This window comes from Colius striatus, chromosome Z (assembly GCF_028858725.1).
Source record: "Colius striatus isolate bColStr4 chromosome Z, bColStr4.1.hap1, whole genome shotgun sequence".
Classification (NCBI taxonomy): Eukaryota; Metazoa; Chordata; class Aves; order Coliiformes; family Coliidae; genus Colius; species Colius striatus.
In genome coordinates this window covers 85217155-85236863 of record NC_084790.1, presented here as the reverse complement: position 1 = coordinate 85236863, position 19709 = coordinate 85217155, and the positions used below count along the sequence as shown (strand labels likewise).

The 19709-nt window shown below is 45.3% G+C and overlaps 1 protein-coding gene across 2 annotated transcripts in view; it reads left to right on the top strand.

Moving 5' to 3' along the window:
• DYM (dymeclin) overlaps positions 1-19709 on the top strand; it is a 231561-nt gene that overhangs the window by 172608 nt on the left and 39244 nt on the right. For both annotated transcript variants that reach the window (XM_062017992.1, XM_062017993.1), the window contains one exon: positions 12999-13181. In XM_062017992.1, the coding sequence (XP_061873976.1) occupies positions 12999-13181 (183 nt within the window). The remainder of the gene's footprint in view (positions 1-12998; positions 13182-19709) is intronic.

Below are 19709 nucleotides of genomic sequence, written 5' to 3'. Positions count from 1 at the left end.
ATGTCCAGAAAACTGGTTTAAATTGCTGATTGGTCTTTTTTCTCTGTCTGCTTTCAAGATGTAATGTTTTCCTATCTTCATAGAATCATTTTGGTTGGAAAAGTCCTTTAAGATCAAGTCCAACCCCTCACTTCACACTGCCAAGCCCACCACTAACCCATGGACCTCAGCACCTCAGCTCTACAGCTTTGCAATATCTGCAGGGATGGGGATTCCACCACCTCCCTGGGCAGCCTGGGACAGGAGCTGACAACCCTCTCAGTGAATTCTTCCTAATCTCCAATCTAAAGCTTCCCTGGCACAATTTGATGCCACTTCCTCTTGTCCTTTACCCTTGAGGACTACCTCCCTAGGTATTCTGGCAACCAGCCTCCTAAACAGGTCAAAATCTGCCCTTCAGAAATCTAAGGCAGCAGTTCTGCTGATCTCCCTCCTTGCGTCTCTGAGGATCAAGAACTCAATCATTTCATGATCACTTCTGCTCAAGAAGGCCTGCAGCCATCACATCTACCACAAGTCTTTCTCTAAACAGCAGGTCCAGCAAGGTGCCTTCCCTCATTGGCTCCCTCACCAGCTGCATGAGGAAGTTATCTGCCACACGCTCCAGGAACCTCCTGGACTGTCTTCTCTACTGTGTTGTGTTTGCAGCAAACATCTAGTAAATTGAAGTCCCCAGTGAGAACAAGGGCCAGTGATCTTAAGAGGTTTCCCAGATGCCTATAGGACATTTAATCTACCTCCTCATCCTTGTTGGACAGCCTGTAACAGATTCCTACCATGATATCAGCCTTATTGTGTCTCTGCCTGATTCTTACCCATAAGCACTTGATCTAAACACCCATCACCACCATCGACCTGTACAGAGTGGAGACACTCCCTAACATAGAGGGCTACTCCTCTGCCTCTCCTTTCTTGCCTATGCTGTCTGTAGCCATCCAGTGCAGTACTCCAGTTGTGTGACTCATCCCACCGTGTTTGTGTAGCGGTGACTATGTCACACTTCCCTTGCTGCACAATGGCTTCCAGCCCGTCCTGTTCGTTGCCCTCGCTACGTGTGTTGGTGTAGATGCACTTTGAATGGGTTACCAATCCAGCCATGTTTTAGGGGGAAGAGGTCTTGACCTCCACAGTACCACTTTTGGGTGTTTCTGTGGCCTAAAACACATTAACCCTTGCCTCTGTGCTGCCATGGGGTTCTCCATCTCCTACCTCCACTGAGACCCTCAGGCTTATCTCTGGCAAGCCTGGTTTTGCCCCTTTCTGCCTTTAAATCTAGTGTAAAGCCCTCCCAGTGAGTACCACTAACTCTTGTCCCAGTATCCTTTTCCCTGTTTGTGACAGGTGTGTCTCATCTCTTTGAAGTAGCCCGTATGCCCTGTAAACTGCCCCATGCTCAAAAGCCCCAACGTTCTGGCAGTGACACCAGGCTTGGAGCCAGGTATTAATGTGTTGTCTCTTCCAGTTGCTTAACTCGACTTTCCTCAGAGCAAAAGTGATAGAGGAGAACAATACCTGTGCTTCTGGTCCCTTAACCAGATATCTCAAGGCCTTGAAGTCTTCCTTGATAGGCCTTGAACTTCTGGTCCCTCCATCTCTTCCCACCTGAAAAGTCAATAATGGGTAATAGTCTGATGGCCAAACCAAGGCAAGGTGTTTTCTCCTCACGTCTTTGACCCGTGCCCCAGGGAGGCAGCAGGCTTCCCTAAGCAGCGGTTGGGTCTTTATATTGGCCCCTCTGCTCCCTTCAGAAGGCAGCCTCCTGTGATGATGACCCATCATTTTTTGTCCTTTGTAGAAACTGTTTTGGTGCTGGGCACTGGCTGCCTGCATGTTGGTGACACCTCCGGGTGAACCATCATCCTGATCGTTGCCCATCCCCACTTAGCTGAGTTGCATACCTGTCCTGCAAGGGCTTCTTCGTGATAGAAACAAGGCCTTCTGTATTTGGGGTAAACATCACATAGGATGAAAAGGGTAAGAACCCATTGCAAACAAGCATTAAAGAGATGATAAGGCTTCTGAAATCTGGACTAAAGCACAAACGTGTGTGCATATGTTAGCAACCGTGCCCTCCTGCAGACAGTGTTAAGAGGTTCATCAGAATTCATCCTTATGGAAAGCATTTCATTAAGTAGCACTTAGATATTAAATGCAGAAATGTGGAGATTTGTGAGAGTTTTAAATAAGACCTGCCATGCAATTAAAGGAAAAAAAAAAGGCAGAAAGCGTGGAAGTTTCGGTTCACGTCACAGCAATTACTGCAGAACACCTCCAAACAGTTTTGCTAGTGACATTTTACAGCTGAGCTGCATGTGGAGTGCTGGAATCATAAAGATTTTCACTTGAGTAACATCTTTAAAGTCCTTGAACTCTAATCAAGGTAGACAGGTTCAGTTAATTAAAGACTATATCATGATGATCTATTTGCCTTTGTACAGTGGAGTTGGGGTTGCGTATGGAACTTGTCCTTTCCTGTTCTACCAGTCAAACCAAACAAAGCCTTCGCATACCTCTAGGGAATACTGCTTGGTTTCAAAGAGAAACGGAGAATTCTCCATTTCCTTTCCACAGCAGGAAAAAATTTGTTATTATTTCAGGCACGGTTTGAGAGAAATACTCTCAGTTTAAACTTTCATTTTCTTAGTAGGAACGTTGTCATTTTCTTAGCAGCAGTTGCTCCCTAGGTTTTGTGAGACCTTATAAAATGTTTTGGTTTAGTTCTAATAAATATTAGCTGGATTTTGTTGTCCTGGCTGCATGTTGTTTGGAAATACTGTGTCCTGGCATGGACGTTGTTGGAGTCCCTGGCTGGTGACCATGGTGAATCCCCTCATACTAGAGCTTCTCAGTCAGCTTAGAGGAGCTTCTGAAGCTTGACCTTGAGTCAACACCTTGCTTAGTCGTTTACTATTTGCTAAGCTACTTTGTTTGATTTGTTATTTTGCCATCCTAGGAAATTACTGAGAAAGGGACTTGTAAGACTTCTGCTTTACACTTGGAATTCCACACTTGGATTAGATGACAAGTTCCCAAGAATGTAGTTTGGAAAAGCTGGGACTTTGAGATGAAATATCAAAGAGGAGAACTGTCCTTAAAGTCCTGTTTTCTGGACCTGAACACCTTCTGCAGTCATGATATTGAATCCTAGTCTCACAAAAATACCAAAGTCTGCATCTGTCTTGCATTTAGGTGCCTCTCCATCTTTTTGGCTCCAGGTGGCTTGTTCTTTGCTCGTTCGAATCAGAGGAGCGCTACTTAGATAATAGCTTTGTAGTCTCCCTGGGAAGGGAAACTCCTTTAGCCCACATCTCCCTAATAACCAGGCAGTAGATCTGGCAAGTGGAGTCAAGATCTGTCCCTCCTCCTTAAATCTTGCCATGCTGCCAGCAGAGAGGGAATTTAGGCCGAAGTTTAGAAATTTTGGATGGATTTGGGAGCCTGGCTTTGTAGGGAAATAGGACATAAGTTAAAAGTATTTCAGTATGAAGTGTTTCAGGTCAGGAATTTGAAAGACAGCAAGTGAATAGATGAAAGAAGAGATGAGCATGAAGATTAGACCAAGAGATGTGCTGTAGATTAGCTGAAGTAATAAACACGGTAAAGTTACATAAAAGTTACCAATAAAAGAGTTGCACCTTCACTCAGATAATCCATGTTCTCAGAAACAGCTTTATATTACCTTGGTCAGTGGCTACTGAAGTCAAATCCTGTGGCAAACAGATCCCTGGAGGATCAAAGCAGTTGGGTTTGGTACCTTGGCAGGTGTCATTTGGCATGTTTCCCCTTGGAGAAGACTGCTCCCAGGCTGTTTTCCCTGGCACGGGGCACACCACCACATCATTTCCTCTCCTGTAGCCACGCCGCAGGCTGTCCTGGAGGTTTGTGTTGTGATCTGGGCTGAGAGCGTCGTGTTTCTCTTGGGAAACGTTGCATTCAACGTGGGTTGGCTTGACAAAACGAGGAGACATTGAGGAAAACCTGCTCTTTCAGCATACTCAGTCGTTTGGGAAGGCAACGATAGTGAGCACCAAGGTGATATTTTGATGTAGTGCTCTCAGTGTGACAACAGCTCTACTTTCATTTCTAAGCAGTGGTCTGAGACGCTGGGGTTAGCTTTTGAGGTTTTGCTCAGTGTAAGCCCTGCAATTTTTCACTTAATACTTGGCCCCTCAGTTCCAGAAGCACAGGGAGCTGCTGGAGAGAGCTCAGTGCAGGGCCACAAAGATGATGAAGGGAGGGGAGCATCTTCCTTCTGATGAAAAGCTGAGGGAGCTGGGGCTCTGTAGCTTGGAGGAGACTGAGGGGTGACCTCAGTCATGTTTACAAATGCATCAAGGGTGGGTGTCAGGAGGCTGGAGCCAGGCTGTGCTCAGTGATGGCCAATGATAGGACAAGGGGCAATGGGTACAAGTTGGAATAGAAGAGGTTCCAAAGAAATACAAGGAAGAGTTTCTTCCCTGTTGAGGTGAGGGAGCACTGGAAGGGGCTGCCCAGACTCTCCTTCTCTGGAGACATTCAAACCCAGCTGGACAAGTTCCTGTGTGACCTACTCTAGGTGGTGCTGCTCTGGCAGGGAGTTGCACTGGATGAGCTTTCACGGTCCCTCCCAGCCCTTAACAGTCTGTGAGTCTGTGATTCTGTGACACCTCTTTTTCCCACAAATCAGTGTTATGGCCAAAAGTTATCTGCTTTTGACGTACAACAGCCAGAGCACATTGTGCCGTGTGTGTGCCAGTAAAATAGATAAAGATGAGATAACTCTCACCAGAGGCTTGGCTTTGAAGTTCGTGTGCGCATTGAACATTAAGAGCAGCTTTCTTGGGCGCTTCCTTCTTTCCCCTCTGCTCTTCCACTCCTTTGGCAGAGTGAGTTTATTTTGTTGAAGGTTTTATTTTCTGCTGAAAATGCAGGAAATTCAGACAGCTCTCTTGGAAGCTCCCCAAAGCTAATACAAACAAGATACATATGCTTCTCTTAAAGTAACTAAAAATAAAGTAAATTATTTGAAACTATTTAGCTGCAGAAATTCCCCTCCAAGGAGGAAAAGGAAGTTTACCTCATTATAACTGTGAATGCTGTTAAATTATGTTATCAAGGTGAAATTCCCCGGAGTGTCAACTTGTCTATGCCACACAAAAGACTCCATCACCCTGGAGTTTATAATAGCTGCTTGACAGGCAGGCATGGAAGAGCTAACTGGTAAATGTCCGAAAACGTAGTTATTTGAAGTGTTCCTTAACATATATAAAGCTGGAGGGAAATTCAAATAAAGCTGCCTGTTCATCTAGACTTCTTCTGGATGCAGTCATGGGTCTGGAGGAGTTAACCAAGTTTTTCCCTTCTTGTTTTTCCCTGATAAAAAGAAGAATGGCAGGAGCTGTCTGTTTGGGTTTAATTTTGCATTCTTAGGCTTTCTGGTAACTGTTCAGTATATGATACGTGTATTCTTTTGTTTCCCATTGTAAAGTTGCCTTTGAAGTCACCTCTGTGTCATGAAGTGGTTGTTTACAAGTTTTTGTGTTTGCAACTGTATTTGGAGAGGGGGAATCTCACTGAAAATATTACACCTGGAGAATTTACAACAAGGCATCGTGGACATGGGCTCAGAATGAAGAAAAGCTGTAATTACGATTGCCTTGTGCAACCTTCACCCTCACCTTTCTTCTGTCTGTTCCCTTATCGTTTTGGTAGCCTTCAGCCTCAGATCTGAGGATGATTTGGCCACACCACATGGATTTAGCCACCAAAATGTGATACAGCTTGGTACACAGAGTGCCATCCCTGCGGCTTGCTAAACCTTCCTCTGAGTCTTCCTCCATGTTACCTGGCTGGCAGAGGAAGACTGGGCTTGCAAAGAGAGGCAAAGGGAGTGAAGAAACAAGGTCAGAGAGGGACTTCTCAGAAGGGCGTGTAGTGACAGGTAATGGCTCCAAACTGAAGGAGGGGAGTTTTAGATGAGATGTCAGGAAGAAGTTGTTCCCTGTGAGGGTGGTGACTCCCTGGCACAGGCTGCCCAGAGAGGCTGTGGCTGCCCCATCCAGGGCAGTGCCCAAGGGCAGGTTGGATGGGGCTTGGAGCAACCTGGGCCAGTAGAAGGTGGCCCTGCCCATGACAGGGGTGTTTGAACAGGATGAACTTTAAGGCCTCTTCCAACCCAAACCATTCTAGGATTCTGTGAAATGACCTTGAGGGGGCAGTCAGAGCTAGCTGGGAAAGTGGAAAGTCATAGATAGTTTTGCTGCTTAGAATTGCAGAGTTGTTAGGAAGGAAACTATTAAAGCATCACAAACTGAAGCCCCTTAGGGTAACTTCCTTACAGCTTTTGCCTGCTGACTGCACTCCTTGCTTTGCTGGAGAGGGGCCTGCACTGTCAGTGGTGGTGCACTAAAGCCACTTCAACCTAGAGAAACTCACACTTCTCAGAAATTCAAATGTCAAGGCATCCTATTACCAGCAGCAGGGTACCACTCACTAAAAGCCACTTGTTGTCATAAGCAGTAGGTTCAGAACTGTGTTTGAACGTATTTTTTATCAGCCTGTGTTTCCATCATATATTTCTTTTGCTGTTTTAGGTGGCATTTCCACTTTATTTCATCAGGTCTCTTTGAGTTAAGGCTTCACTACAGTGTGCCTTTCCTGTTTGGGGATTTTCCTTTTCCTTTTTACCCTATTTACACTGTGCAGTTGCAGCATATTGCATTTCCCATCCCTGCTCAGGGTTTGTTTCTTTAGGCAGATAAGCTTCATCCTGCTTGGATTGTGCTAACTGTACAACTACCTTTTTTGATAGCATTTGTCATTGTGCCATTTCAACAGGCAGAAACCTCTAGCAATTATGTTGCTGAAACTATCAGGTGGGTGGAAAATGCACAGTGAGAAGTGGAGCTTTTTCCCAGGCAGAATGTCCTGGATGTGCACACAGATACTGTTGTGTCCTGCGCAGCACCGTTCCTGGGGGTACCACCACAAAGGAAAAGATGTGCTGCTGTGAGATCTCTGATTTTTGAAGTTGCTTTGTATTGTGCATTGCTGTATATCCCTGTAAAAAAAAAAAAAAAAACAAAACAGTTGTATTTAAGTGAATTCCAGCTCACAGTAAATGTAATCATAATACATCACATGGACTTAGTATGAGACTTCAGAGTCATGGAACAGAACGGCAGAATGGTTTGGGTTGGGAGGGACCTTCAAAGGGCATCTAGTTCAAGCCTTCTGCCATGGGAAGAAACACCTTCCACTAAACCATACCATCATTTCAGCTGTGAGAGGCCTTTAAGCTCATGGACTGCAGCCTTTGTCCCAGCCCTATCACCCACCAGCCCATTTCCCTCAGTGCAACATCCACCTGGCTCTGAAACCCCTCCAGGGATGGTGACTCCAGCACCTCCCTGGGCAGCCCCTTCCAATGCCTGACAGCCCTGGCACCAAAGAAATTCCTCCCCACATCCAGCCTGAACCTCCCCTGGTGCAACTTGAGGCTGTTTCTTCTTGTTCTATTGATTGTCAATGGGGAGAACAGACCAACCCCACCTGGCTACAGCTTCCTTTCAGGTAGTTGTAGAGAGTAAGATCTCCCCTGAGCCTTCTTTTCTCCAGGGGTGGGATGTCTACAACCTCTTTGGGCAGCCTGTACCAATACCTCACCACCCTCAGCATAAAGAATTTTGTTCTTAAGCCCTGTACCCAGGACTGAAGGTCAAAAGATGAGCTGGGCTCAAACAAGGGGCTTCTGTGCAGGCACAGGAGCACTTGAATCAGCTCTGTGGTGAGGACACATCTCAGGTGGCAGCTAAGGTCGCGCAGAAGTGAACATCAGGCTGCTGAAATTGCAGGCTGCAGTCACAGAGGAAATGGCTTCATCAAGACTACCAGAAATCTTTAAAAAACATGTTCATTTCTCTGAAATTTAGTACAGAGCTTAATTCATTGCAAAACCTCATGTCCACCCTTGCTCAGAAATGTCTTTTCATAACATCTCGAGTGGCTGAAATTCTGGTTTTCAAACAACTGCTATTTTCTGTACAAATTGACATAGGAGGGAGGAAAACAGAAAGCACAGTTGTTTAGCCTTGGTTTTTATTAGACAATACAAGCTATGAGGGATGCTTAAGCGGAGTTACTCTGAATCACATGGACATGCCTCGCTTTTTCTCTTGAGAATTGTTGACATTTAGAGAGTGGAGATTTGCATTTATTCCTAATAGAACTTTTTAAAGCACTTCTCTATAATTATAAAAATTAAAATCAAGTTATTGTCAAATTAAATTAAAAGGATGATCACTCAGAAGGTGTCAATCTAGGAACCAGAGGATGAGTAACATGAAGCAGGTTTTTGGTGACCTTGAGATCTTGCACTGACAGTGATTCAACTGCTTTATTTTCTGGTGGGTAACTTTGCTTGTAAGGAACCTATTTGTGAGCACAGGACCGGGGTTTGGTGTTTAGGCTACTTGAATCGAGTTGGAGGCCTGTGGCCAGTGGAGTTCCACAGGAATGGGTTTTGGGGCCAGTCTTGTTCAACATCTTCATCAAATACCTGGATGAGGGGACAGAGGGACCCTCAGCAAGTTCCCTGCTGGCACCAAACTGGGAGCACTGGCTGATTCACCAGAGGCTGTGCTGCCATTCAGTGAGAGCTGGGCAGGCTGAGAGTTGGGCACAGAGGAACCTGCTGAGGTTCAACAAGGACAAGGGCAGAGTCCTGCAGCTGGGGAGGAACAACCCCCTGCACCAGGCCAGGCTGGGGGTGACCTGCTGGAGAGCAGCTCTGCAGAGAGAAACTTGGGACTACTGGTGGATACTGACCATGAGCCAGCAACGTGCCCTCGTGGGCAAGAAGCCAATGGCATCCTGGGGGCATCAGGAAGAGTGTGGGCAGCAGGGCCAGGGAGGTTCTTTTCCCCCTCTCATCTGCCCTGGTGAGGCCTCATCTGGAGTCCTGTGTCCAGTTCTGGGCTCCTCAGCTCCAGAGGGACAGGGAACTGCTGCAGAGAGGCCAGCACAGGGCCACCAAGATGATCAGAGGACTGGAGCATCTTTCATACGAGGAAAGGCTGCGGGACCTGGGGCTGTTTAGTCTGGAGAAGAGGAGACTGAGGGGAGATCTTATTAACATTTACAAATATCTAAAGGGTGGGTGTCAGGAGGTTGTGTCATCCCTTATATCTATTGTATCTAGCAACAGGACAAGGGGTGATGGGATGAAGTTGGAACGCAAAAAGTTCCACGTAAATATAAGGAAAAACTGTTTGAGTGTTTGAGTGAGGGAGCCCTGGCACAGGCTGCCCAGGGAGGGTGTGGAGGCTCCTTCCTTGGAGGGCTTCAAGACCCACCTGGACACGTTCCTATGCGACCTGATCTAGGTGAACCTGCTTCTGCAGGGAGCTTGGACTAGATGATCTCTCAAGGTCCCTTCCAACCCCTACCATTCTATGTTTCTATGACTTCTCTGACATTTTATGTATCAGTTCTCTGACTTCTCTGACTGTGTTTATGTATCAGCTCTTTTCATCCGTGTGCATTGAATTCTCTGGAAGTCTTTGCCCAGGAGAATGTCATGCTAATTATTCATTATATTGCAGTAAGGAAAGCAGCAGTATTCCAGGATGATCAGAGATTGAGAACATCCAACACTGCCCACAGTTTGCCTTGCATTTGCACCTTTGTGTGTGTCTCGTTAGTGTTTATCAAACTCAGATTATTTTTTCTCCAGATGATGTTCTCATTCCTGTGCTCGACGTGTTTTCCTCTACATCCTCTCAGCTTGTTTCCATTCTCTTGTTTTTCTGGCATTAACACTTGTTTGTTCCTTTTTCTTTCAACAAAAGAGACCCAGACTACCCAGAATCTTACCTGTATCTCCTGTATCTGTTGCTGACTTGTTTGTGCCATGTGTAATTAAAACATGACCAAGCATCTGACTCTTTGCCTTGAAGAATAAAAATATTTGCAAACAACTACCACATTTAATTCCTATTCTGAGAAGGAACCATGAGGTGATTACCTGGGATTACCCACAGTAATCTGCCTACATTTCCATCCCTTTTGTAGGCATGCTCATAAAGTTGGTACCTAGTTGGAGGCAACTCATAAAGTTGATACCAAGCTTTAACTTCCACATTTGTTTCAAAGATGGGTGTAATTATTTCCGTGGTCATAAACTGAAGGAAAAAAAGGGAGAGGGAGGACTGGCATTCATCAGTGTTGACAGAGGCATTATCTGAACCCTGTTTTGAAAAGGAATACTGTAATACTTTTAAATGTGGATGTCACATTGAATTTTTCACTTCTAAGCCATTCCCTTTAATTTTTTTTTTCTCACTTAAATATGCTGTTTATTAGATTGAAACTCATCTAACTGTCCCCACCCCCCAAATCAAACTCTGGCTTTTCATAAAACAGGTAATTCTGTCCAAAAAAAAAATCATCTTGCAAGGTTGCTGTGGATGATCTGATAGTCCTTGTCTTGGCCATAGGTGTTCAGCTGGTTTGAAAGTTAATACTCAGGGTGAGAGATTTCTTCTCTTCAACTGTGAAGTGTTTTTGTAACCTTATTTCTATCTGTCGTGACGCCACATCTAGATGCAGAGGGGCCACAGCTTGATACTGGTGATAAAGAGCAACAAAAGCCCACAGCATTTTATCAGCTCTTACAGCATTTCTCCATTGTCTCATCCAAATGCTGTCCTTGGCTTTTCTGCTTGTTTTTTCCTGTTTTGAAAACTTTTTAAGCCTTTACAAATGCTTTAATCACTAATTATAGGAGCATACAGCTCTATCTACAGATAGCATATATGCAAGGCCGGGCTGCAGTCCCACTTCTCTGTGTTTTATGGAGCTCATTCTTCTTATAAATGGGGGTGGTTTTTGTGTAGTCAGTTATGGGTATGCTGTAGCTCTTGGATTTTTTCATTTGGGTCCTAGATTCTTCACCTGGAACGTGGTGGCTGGTTCTGTCCATGAGCTTCTCAAACTTCAGATACAATCACTGAGAATTAACCTCTGGTGACTTTTAACTTGAAAAGCAACTGTGAGGCTTGTTACCTTTCCGGTAACTGATGGATCTCACTTGATCCCAAGTCATAATGTTTCTGCAGAAGTAACATATTTTGTATTTTTGGATGATGTATCAGTCACTAGATCATTCCGTTGCACTGGGGAGAGAATTACACCAATGCTCAGAGCTCTTTAAAGGCTGCCATGATACACCATATTCTGAAATAAATTTAAGCACATGTCACTCCACAGAGGTTTTAGCCAGGTCTATGGGGTTTTTTTCAGATACCAGCTGAAGCAGTTATTTCAGGTTTTATCTAATATTTTGCATTACATCCATTTCACAGCATCTATCTGGGATTCTACTTCATAGCACCCCAGCTCGGAACCTACAGACGGAGGAACCACCTGTGTTTTGAATGTAAAGGTTATTTCTGTCATAGAGGAGTGCAATCCCATTGCAGTGATCAGCTTTGTAAGGGTTTCTGCCAACAGTGCACTACAGGGGTAGCTGCACTACAAGGGTAATTCAGGTGTCTGAGGCAAAGCTGAAAGAGGAGGAGATCCTTATGTTTGAAAAAGGATCTGTAACCTCCACAGTCACTCAGACATCACTGCTGAAGAGGGAAAATTCATTACAGCATGCACACCAAATACTGTTCTTCAAACAGGAGTTTCCAAAGGTTTTCATCACTTGAGTCTCCTCTGCATGTGCAGAAGAGAAGTGTGTATCAGCAGCTGCATGAGGATGGGCACTCCCTTCTCCATGGTCCTCAACACCATGGAAAAGATGCAGGAGCAGGTTAGGGGAATGATGCTGCCTTCTGCAGGGCCACGTCAATACTTGCAGAAAGAAACTTGCCTTTGCTTTCCACTGAAAGTAGCCAGAGCAAAAGATTTTACTCTTTATGTAAACCAGGATAATGGCAAGTTTCCCCTATTCTCTTCTGCCTTGTAGATCTGATGAATGACAATTGCAACAACACAGCCTTATAGGAGAAAATCACTCAACTCTGTCCAGACTGAATGAGAGTCCAACAAAATGCTCTTGCAAGTACAGCCTTGTGATGAAGTATTAAGTGCCTTACAATAACTCAGAAAATGATTGCTTTGTAGGCAGTTGGCAAAAGGAAATGCCAGCAGTGTTAGTGTTCCTACTCACAAAACCTCACATTGGTTTGGTATGATTCACGTTCCTGCCAGACCTATCAAGTCTCACAGTCCAATGTTTGATGTGGTAGAGAGACCTAACAATACCAGCAAAGTAGATTTGCCTTTTTTTACCCTATCCCAAGGGAGGACAGATAACTTTCTGGTCTGAACAACTGCATCAGGCATATCCTGATGTTCAGCCCAAGGAGAGAAATCCAGAGGGCTAGTGGGGGTTCAGCTTGCAAAGTTAGAGTTTCAGAATCATCAGGAGTGGTTTGTCAAAGGCATTGACAAGATGAAAAGCTCTATGAGTTTTACAAGCTCTACAAAGCATTAAGGCTTAGTGCACTACAAAAGGAGATTCGCTTTTTCATTAATTGCAAGTCTTCTTCAATGCCAGGAAAACACCAGAAAAAAAAGAAAAGCAAAGGCCAAGTATAAAGTCTGGAGAGCAATGGCAGATGTTCAAGGTGGAATGGGGCTTGATCCTCTCAGATTTCCTTCTCCTGTCTTTTTTTTTGTCATTCAACAGTCTTTTCTTTTTCTCTCTTCTTAAGTTCACTTAACTCTTAGCGAATTTGGCTGATAAGAGTACCTTACTGCTTTTTGGCATGAGAAGATGTCTTCTGTTGAGAGCATCAAGCCATGAGGCAGAAAACTAGAGTGCAGTACATATTGGTTAAAATTTTGGTTGTTACAGGAGAAAACAGATCTCTTTCCAGCTTTGCTCACCACTGAGAAGTTAACCAGCTGTTAGCTCCACTCATAATCATTACCTGTGTGCTGCCTTTATTACCTAGTGTATTTTACACTGGAAAAGGGCACACTAACCTTTAATCCCTTTCTTCAAGGCACAAGACCTGAATGTGATCGAGGAAGTGATCCGAATGATGCTGGAGATCATCAACTCCTGCCTGACCAATTCCCTTCATCACAACCCAAACCTGGTGTACGCGCTGCTTTACAAGAGGGATCTGTTTGAGCAGTTTCGGACTCACCCTTCCTTCCAGGACATCATGCAAAATATAGATCTGGTGAGTGATACAGTATTTAAAGGATGCTTACATATCGTTATTGGATCTCTTTGTCCTTTGGAGAGGTGGAAAATATTTATCATTTCTATCAGTTTCTTTCAGAAAGTACTAAAATGTTGAGTTTCTCACCCCTGTTTTCTGGGCCTCCACTGTAACGTGTCCTGGGCAGCACCTGGAACTCAGCAAAGCTAGGAGGATTTGAGAAGCCTGTGGGAAAGAATTGCCAAGCTCTGACACATCTTTCACTCCTCCTAGGGATGACAGATGCCCCTTTGGTTAGAAACCTGTGTTTCTGGGGAGAAAAAACAGGTTTTCATCATCACATAATCACAGAAATGGTAACAGCTGGAGGGGACCTTTAGAGATCATCCAGTCCAACTCCCCTACCAAAGCAGGTCCCACCTAGATCAGGTCACACAGGAACGTGTCCAGGTGGGTCTTGAAGACCTCCAAGAAGGAGCTTCCACACCCTCCCTGGGCAGCCTGGGCCAGGGCTCCCTCACTGAAACACTGAACCAGTTTTTTCTTAGGTTTAAATGGAACTTTTTGTGTTCCAGCTTCATCCCATCACCCCTTGTCCTGTTGCTGGATATAATAAAAAAAAGTGCTGCCCCCACCTCCTGACACCCACCATTTAGACACTTGTAAATATTCATGAGATCCCCCCTCAGTCTCCTTTTCTCCAGACTAAACAGTCCCAGGTCTCACAGCCTTTCCTCAGAAGGAAGATGCTCCAGTCCCCTGATTATCTTGGTGGCCCTGTGCTGTCCTCTCTGCAGCAGTTCCCTGTCCCTCTGGAGCTGGGGAACCCAGAACTGGACACAGGACTCCATATGAGGCCTCAGCAGGGCAGAGTCCCCTTATTTTCCTCTTACTCCTATCACCAGCCTACTAATGATTACAGAGAATATGTTTTTTAAACAGCGAAGTGCACCCATTCAGATGCCTTATTGCCTGGGCTGTATCTGAATGTGTGCTGCCTTCACCTCCAAAGTGTCTCTATGCAGCAGTCTCCTTGAGTAAGAAAACAATATGAAATAGCTGTGGATCAGAAGCTGTTACTGGTGTGCCTCTCCATACATTTCCAAAGTAAGACTTTGGAAAACAGTTAGTGGCTAATTAATTGCTTCTCATCTAGTAATGGCTTTCATGTTCATATCAAGAACCCAAGTAGTGGTTCCTGCTAGAAAGCAACAGATTTTAAGTGCAAGAAATATTTCTCTGTCCTCCAGTCAGTATGTGCAGAGCAGAGCAACACTTGGAGTCACACTGGTATCACTGGATGTTAAATACTGGAAGAGGAGGCTGAACAGAATGTGAAATTTCTTACTGCAGTGAACAGCACATTTATTCAGTGTGAATCAAAATCTGCTGAGGTTTTGGCTTGATATGCTTTTATTTTAAAATGTTACAGAAGATTGACAGATTCCTGATGATCCATAAAGGAAACTGGTTTTAAATGCTGAATTGAAATCCTGCTCTGTACCTATCCCCTCCTCTTCTGTTCTCACTTCATATCTTTTGGTCTGCTCGGAGGGCAGAGGATTTGGAGCTTAAAACTCTTTGGCAGGTACAAAACTTTTTTGGCAGATACAGCCAGCATGATACTGGCTGGATGATTAGGACAAGTTGTGTTAAGAGAGGATATGGTGCAGCAAAGATAACAGTCTTCTTCATTCCTGATTGAGACAGGGACCTTCTCTGGGTACTTGTCCACATCCAGGAAAGCTGGTGGCCACATACTTCTGCATGACAGCCTCATGCCTCCCACAGACAGCAGCATGTTCTTTCCTTGTAACACTTACATGTAGGATTTCTTCCACAATTTAAACAGTTCCTCCCCGAAGATATTTAATATTGGGTTACAGCATAATGCCAGTTACATTCAGAAACTATTTAAAGCTTTCCAAGGGAGTGTGTTGAATTTTTAAATAGCTCCTTTGTTAGAGAAGCAAGGATGTCAAAAAAAAGATGGGTTGTTTTTTTTTCAAATGTACCTGTCATCAGCTGGCAGGTGGTGAGAGCTGTCAGGCTTGTGGATCTGAATACAAGATTAGATTCAGCTGACTCTTCTTCTACCCTGTCACATCCTCCAGCTCATACATGGTATCAGCAGCGCTGCCATCCCAGACAGAACCAGTCTTTGTGCTGTGTGCTACAGAAATCATAGAATCACAGAGTCGTTGAGGTTGGAAAAACCCTTAATGCTCCTCAAGTCCACTGTTGCCCCAGCACTGCCACAGCCACCACTAACCCCTGTCCCTCAGCCCCACAGCTACATGGCTTTGGAGGCCCTCCAGGGATAGGGACTCCACCACTGCCCTGGGCAGCCTGGGACAGGGCTGGACAGCCCTGTTTCACATGCTTGTGTATTTGTAGAGCATAAGGAAAGGCTTTCTAATGTGACTAGTAACAAAGCACTGTGGTAGATTTCTGGGAACTTTAAGTCAGAGACCTCTGGATAGCAGATATTTGGCAAGATGACACTGGAGCAGAGGACAGAGCAGACATGGCTGTAGGCACATGTGAATATGGAGATGGCTCTGCAGCTCCACTGGCTTTTCCAGAGCACTTAACTGTGGTACAGATTTGGTCACAGTGACCCAGAACTTTGTCTCAGGGTTTGGACCATTCAGGTTACTCTGGATATAACATTTAACTCCTGTGTGCTTCATCGTTGAGGGAAAAAGGGATGAATGGCTAAAGGTCATCAGTGTGCAGAACACATTATTGAAAACTACTTATTTGCCTCTGGGTTTTTATTAATAAGCTAAAAAAAATCACCATTGCCAGCTGATGGGGAACATGTGGGAACAGTTAATGCTGAGCAGAAGAGACTGAAATCAAAATACCTTCTGTTTCCTATTAATTTACTTTTCATTTTAGAAAGTCATCTTAATTGGATATTGTGCATCTTGTTTAGCTAAATGGGATATTCTTCCTCTGGATGATGAACAAAGAGGAATGCTATGGTTCTCCTTCTGGCCTCCTGCAGAAGATTTCAGCTGTGAACTGTCTGTCTGTGTCTGTTTCAGAGGTGGTCTGTAATTTGGTCAGCAACTTCAGATGTATCAGGAATTTGGTGGGGACTCTTCTCTAGGAATTCCTAAAGATGTGTTTGTTTCACGGCCATTCTGAGAACTCACAGATGGTGGCATTGCAGTGGATGTGGTTTATCTGGATTTCAGTAGAATATTTGACACTGTCACCCGCAGCATCCTGGCAGCAAAACTGCGAAGGTATGGGCTGGATTTTCAGTTAGTGAGGTGGATTGTGAACTGGTGGAAGAAGGTAGAGAGTGCTGATCAATGAGGCAGGGTCTAGTTGGAGGCCTGTGTCTAGTGGAGTCCCTCAGGGGTCAGTGCTGGGACCAGTAGTGTTCAATCTATTCATTAATGACCTTGCTGAGGGCACAGAGGCACTGGCAGCAAGTTTGCTGAGGATACTGAACTGGGGGCAGTGGCTGACACCCCAGAGGCTGTGCTGCCATTCAACCTGGACAGGCTGGAGAGCTGGGCAGAGAGACATCTAATGAAATTCAACAAGAGCAGGTATAGAGTCTTGCATCTGGGAAAGAACAACCCCATGTGCCAGTACAGGCTGGGGAATGAACTGTTAGAGAGCAGTGTAGGGGAAAGGGAGCTGGGGGTGCTGGTGAGCCAGCAACGTGACCTCGTGGCCAAGAAGACCAACGGCATCCTGGGGTGGATGAGAAGGACTGTGGGCAGTAGGTGGAGAGAGGTTCTGCTCTCACTCTGCTCTGCCCTGGTGAGACCACATCTGGAATATTGTGTCCAGTTCTGGGCCCCTCAGTTCCAGAAGGACAGGGAGCTGCTGCAGAGAGCTGAGCGCAGGGACACAAGGATGATGAAGGGAGGGGAGCATCTCCCTTGTGATGAAAGGCTGAGGGAGCTGGGGCTCTGTAGCTTGGAGAAGAGGAGACTGAAGGTTGACCTCATTCATCTTTACAAATCCATCAAGGGTGGGTGTCAGGAGGATGGAGCCAGGCTGTGCTCAGTGATTGCCAATGAGAGGACAAGGGGCAAATGGGTACAAGCTGGAACAGAAGAGGTTCCAAAGAAACACAAGGAAGAATTTCTTCCCTGTTGAGGTGAGGGAGCACTGGCAGGGGCTGCCCAGATGGGCTGTGGAGTCTCCTTCTCTGGAGACATTCAAACCCAGCTGGATGAGTTCCTGCGTGACCTACTCTAGGTGGTCCTGCTCTGGCAGGGGGGTTTCACTGGATAAGTTTTCGAGGTCCCTCCCAGCCCTTAACATTCTGTGATTCTGTGTGATTACTTCCATATTTCCTATGAGCTAGTGATAGATATCATGTGGTTGAATAGGCTTAACTAAGAAGCTGCTAGAATTTTGTTTGCAAAATAGTCTGAAAGAAATCAGGAGGCTGGGAGGAATAGTTTAGTGATGCAAAGAGTTCAATTGATGTAAATCCCAACTAAGACTTTAATGCTCCAAAGACCTTTCCATACTAGATTTTAAAATTGCTTGAGTGGACTTCTGCTTCCTGGCCTGCAGTGGACATGAGAACTGACTTGTCATGATTTTCCTTAAAACACTGATAGAAAAACCTTGATCCTGCTGATTACTAGAGCCTGGATAAAATGCTTTAAGTGGGGTTTGTTTTCTTTTTTTTCCTACTTACTCCTGCCTACTTTCTTCACTGGATCTGGGGAGATGAACAGAGTCCCTTGAAAAGTTCTCATGTCTTTGAACATGCTCTTAGTTTCATGTTGAGTCTGAAAAACTTCAGTACTTCAAGTTTGCTGATAAACCTTTTATGTTTCTCCTGCTATTCAAGCACCTGAAACCATTTCATAGAATCACAGAATGTTAGGGTTGGAAGGGACCTTTAGAGATCATCCAGCCCAAACCCCTGGCAGAAGCAGGTCCCACCTAGATCAGGTCACACAGGAACGTGTCCAGGCGGGTCTTGAAGCCCTCCAAGGAAGAAGCCTCCACACCCTCCCTGGGCAGCCTGTGCCAGGGCTCCCTCACTGAAACAGTTTGACCTTATGTTTAAATGGCACTTTTTGAGTTGCTGCTTCTTTCCATTACCCCTTATCCTGTCACTGGATATAAGAGAAAAAAGTGCTGCCTCAACCTCCTGACACCCACCGTTTAGATATTTGTATCTATTATTGAGATCCTCCCTCAGTCTCCTCCAGACTTTCCTCATAAAGGAGATGCTCCAGTCCCCTGATCATCTTGGTGGCGTTGCACTGGCCTCTCTCCAGCAGTTCCCTGTCCCTCTGGAGCTGGGGAGCCCTTCTTAAATCACAGAGAGTTGGCTTTCCCTCACTTTTGCACCAGGACAAGAGGATATGACTATCAGCTGCTTAACATTGCTGTGATTGATTTTTTCCTAAGGAAGCTGCTTAGCAAGTGCTAATCCAGCAGTCCTTTACAACAAGAGGCTTGTTTTCTCCTTTTCATCTCCTTTCTGTGTGCTGTCAATGCAGTGTGGTCAATGTGGCTGGGAATGCAGAATAGCTAGTGTCAGAATGTGCATCCTTCTCATCACTGTCCAAAAGTACTTTTTTTTTAAAAAAAAAGGGCAAACAAGGAATTAGAACTTTCTCATTTGGTACCAACTTGGGTTTTTTTTTCTCTTTTGCAGTCATGGGCAGATGAGGTGGCAGCGAATCACACTTATTTTTAGCTGGAGGAGAAAGCCAGGAGCTGTAGTGTTAGGTATTAGGCAGCAGCACTGCTTGGGAATGGGCTGGGGCATCACTTGAGCATCCACTGAAAAAGTAATAGATGGGGGAAGTAGAAGACATCATAGTTATTCCCTCATGGTCTTAAAAAAAATATATCTCCAAAACCTAAAATGTCTCTTTTAAATCATTTTAGCTTTCTTGTAGCACTTAGGAAGCTCAACGTAGTGCTATGTACTACGTATCTCTGGAAATATTTTGTATGTTTAGAGAAGAAAAAGATGAAAAATGAGTCTCTTGAGGGGGAAAAGTGACCTCTTAAATGGAAAATGTTTCATAGAATCCCTGAATGTTGGGGGTTGGAAGGGCCATGCAGAGCTCATCCAGCCCAAGCCCCTGCTAAAGCAGGTTCCCCTGGCTCAGGGGGCACAGGAACGTGTCCAGGTGGGGTTGGAAACCTCCTGAGAAGGAGCCTCCACACCCTCCCTGGGCAGCCTGGGCCAGGGCTCCCTCACCTCAGCACCAAAGGAGTTTCTCCTCCTGTGCCAGTGGCACTGCCTGTGCTCCAGCCTGTGCCCATCACCCCTTGTCCTGGCACTGGGCACCACAGAACAAAGTGTGTCCCCATTCTCCTGACATCCACCCTTTAGGGATTTACCAGCAGTGATAAGGGCCTGTCTCAGCCTTCTCTTCTCCAGACGAAACAGCCCCAGGTCCCGCAGCCTTTCCTCATTAGGAAGATGCTCCAGTGCCCTGATCATCTTGGTGGCCCTGCACTGGCCTCTCTCCAGCAGTTCCCTGTCCCTCTGGAGCTGAGGAGCCCAGAACTGGACACAGGACTCGATGAGGC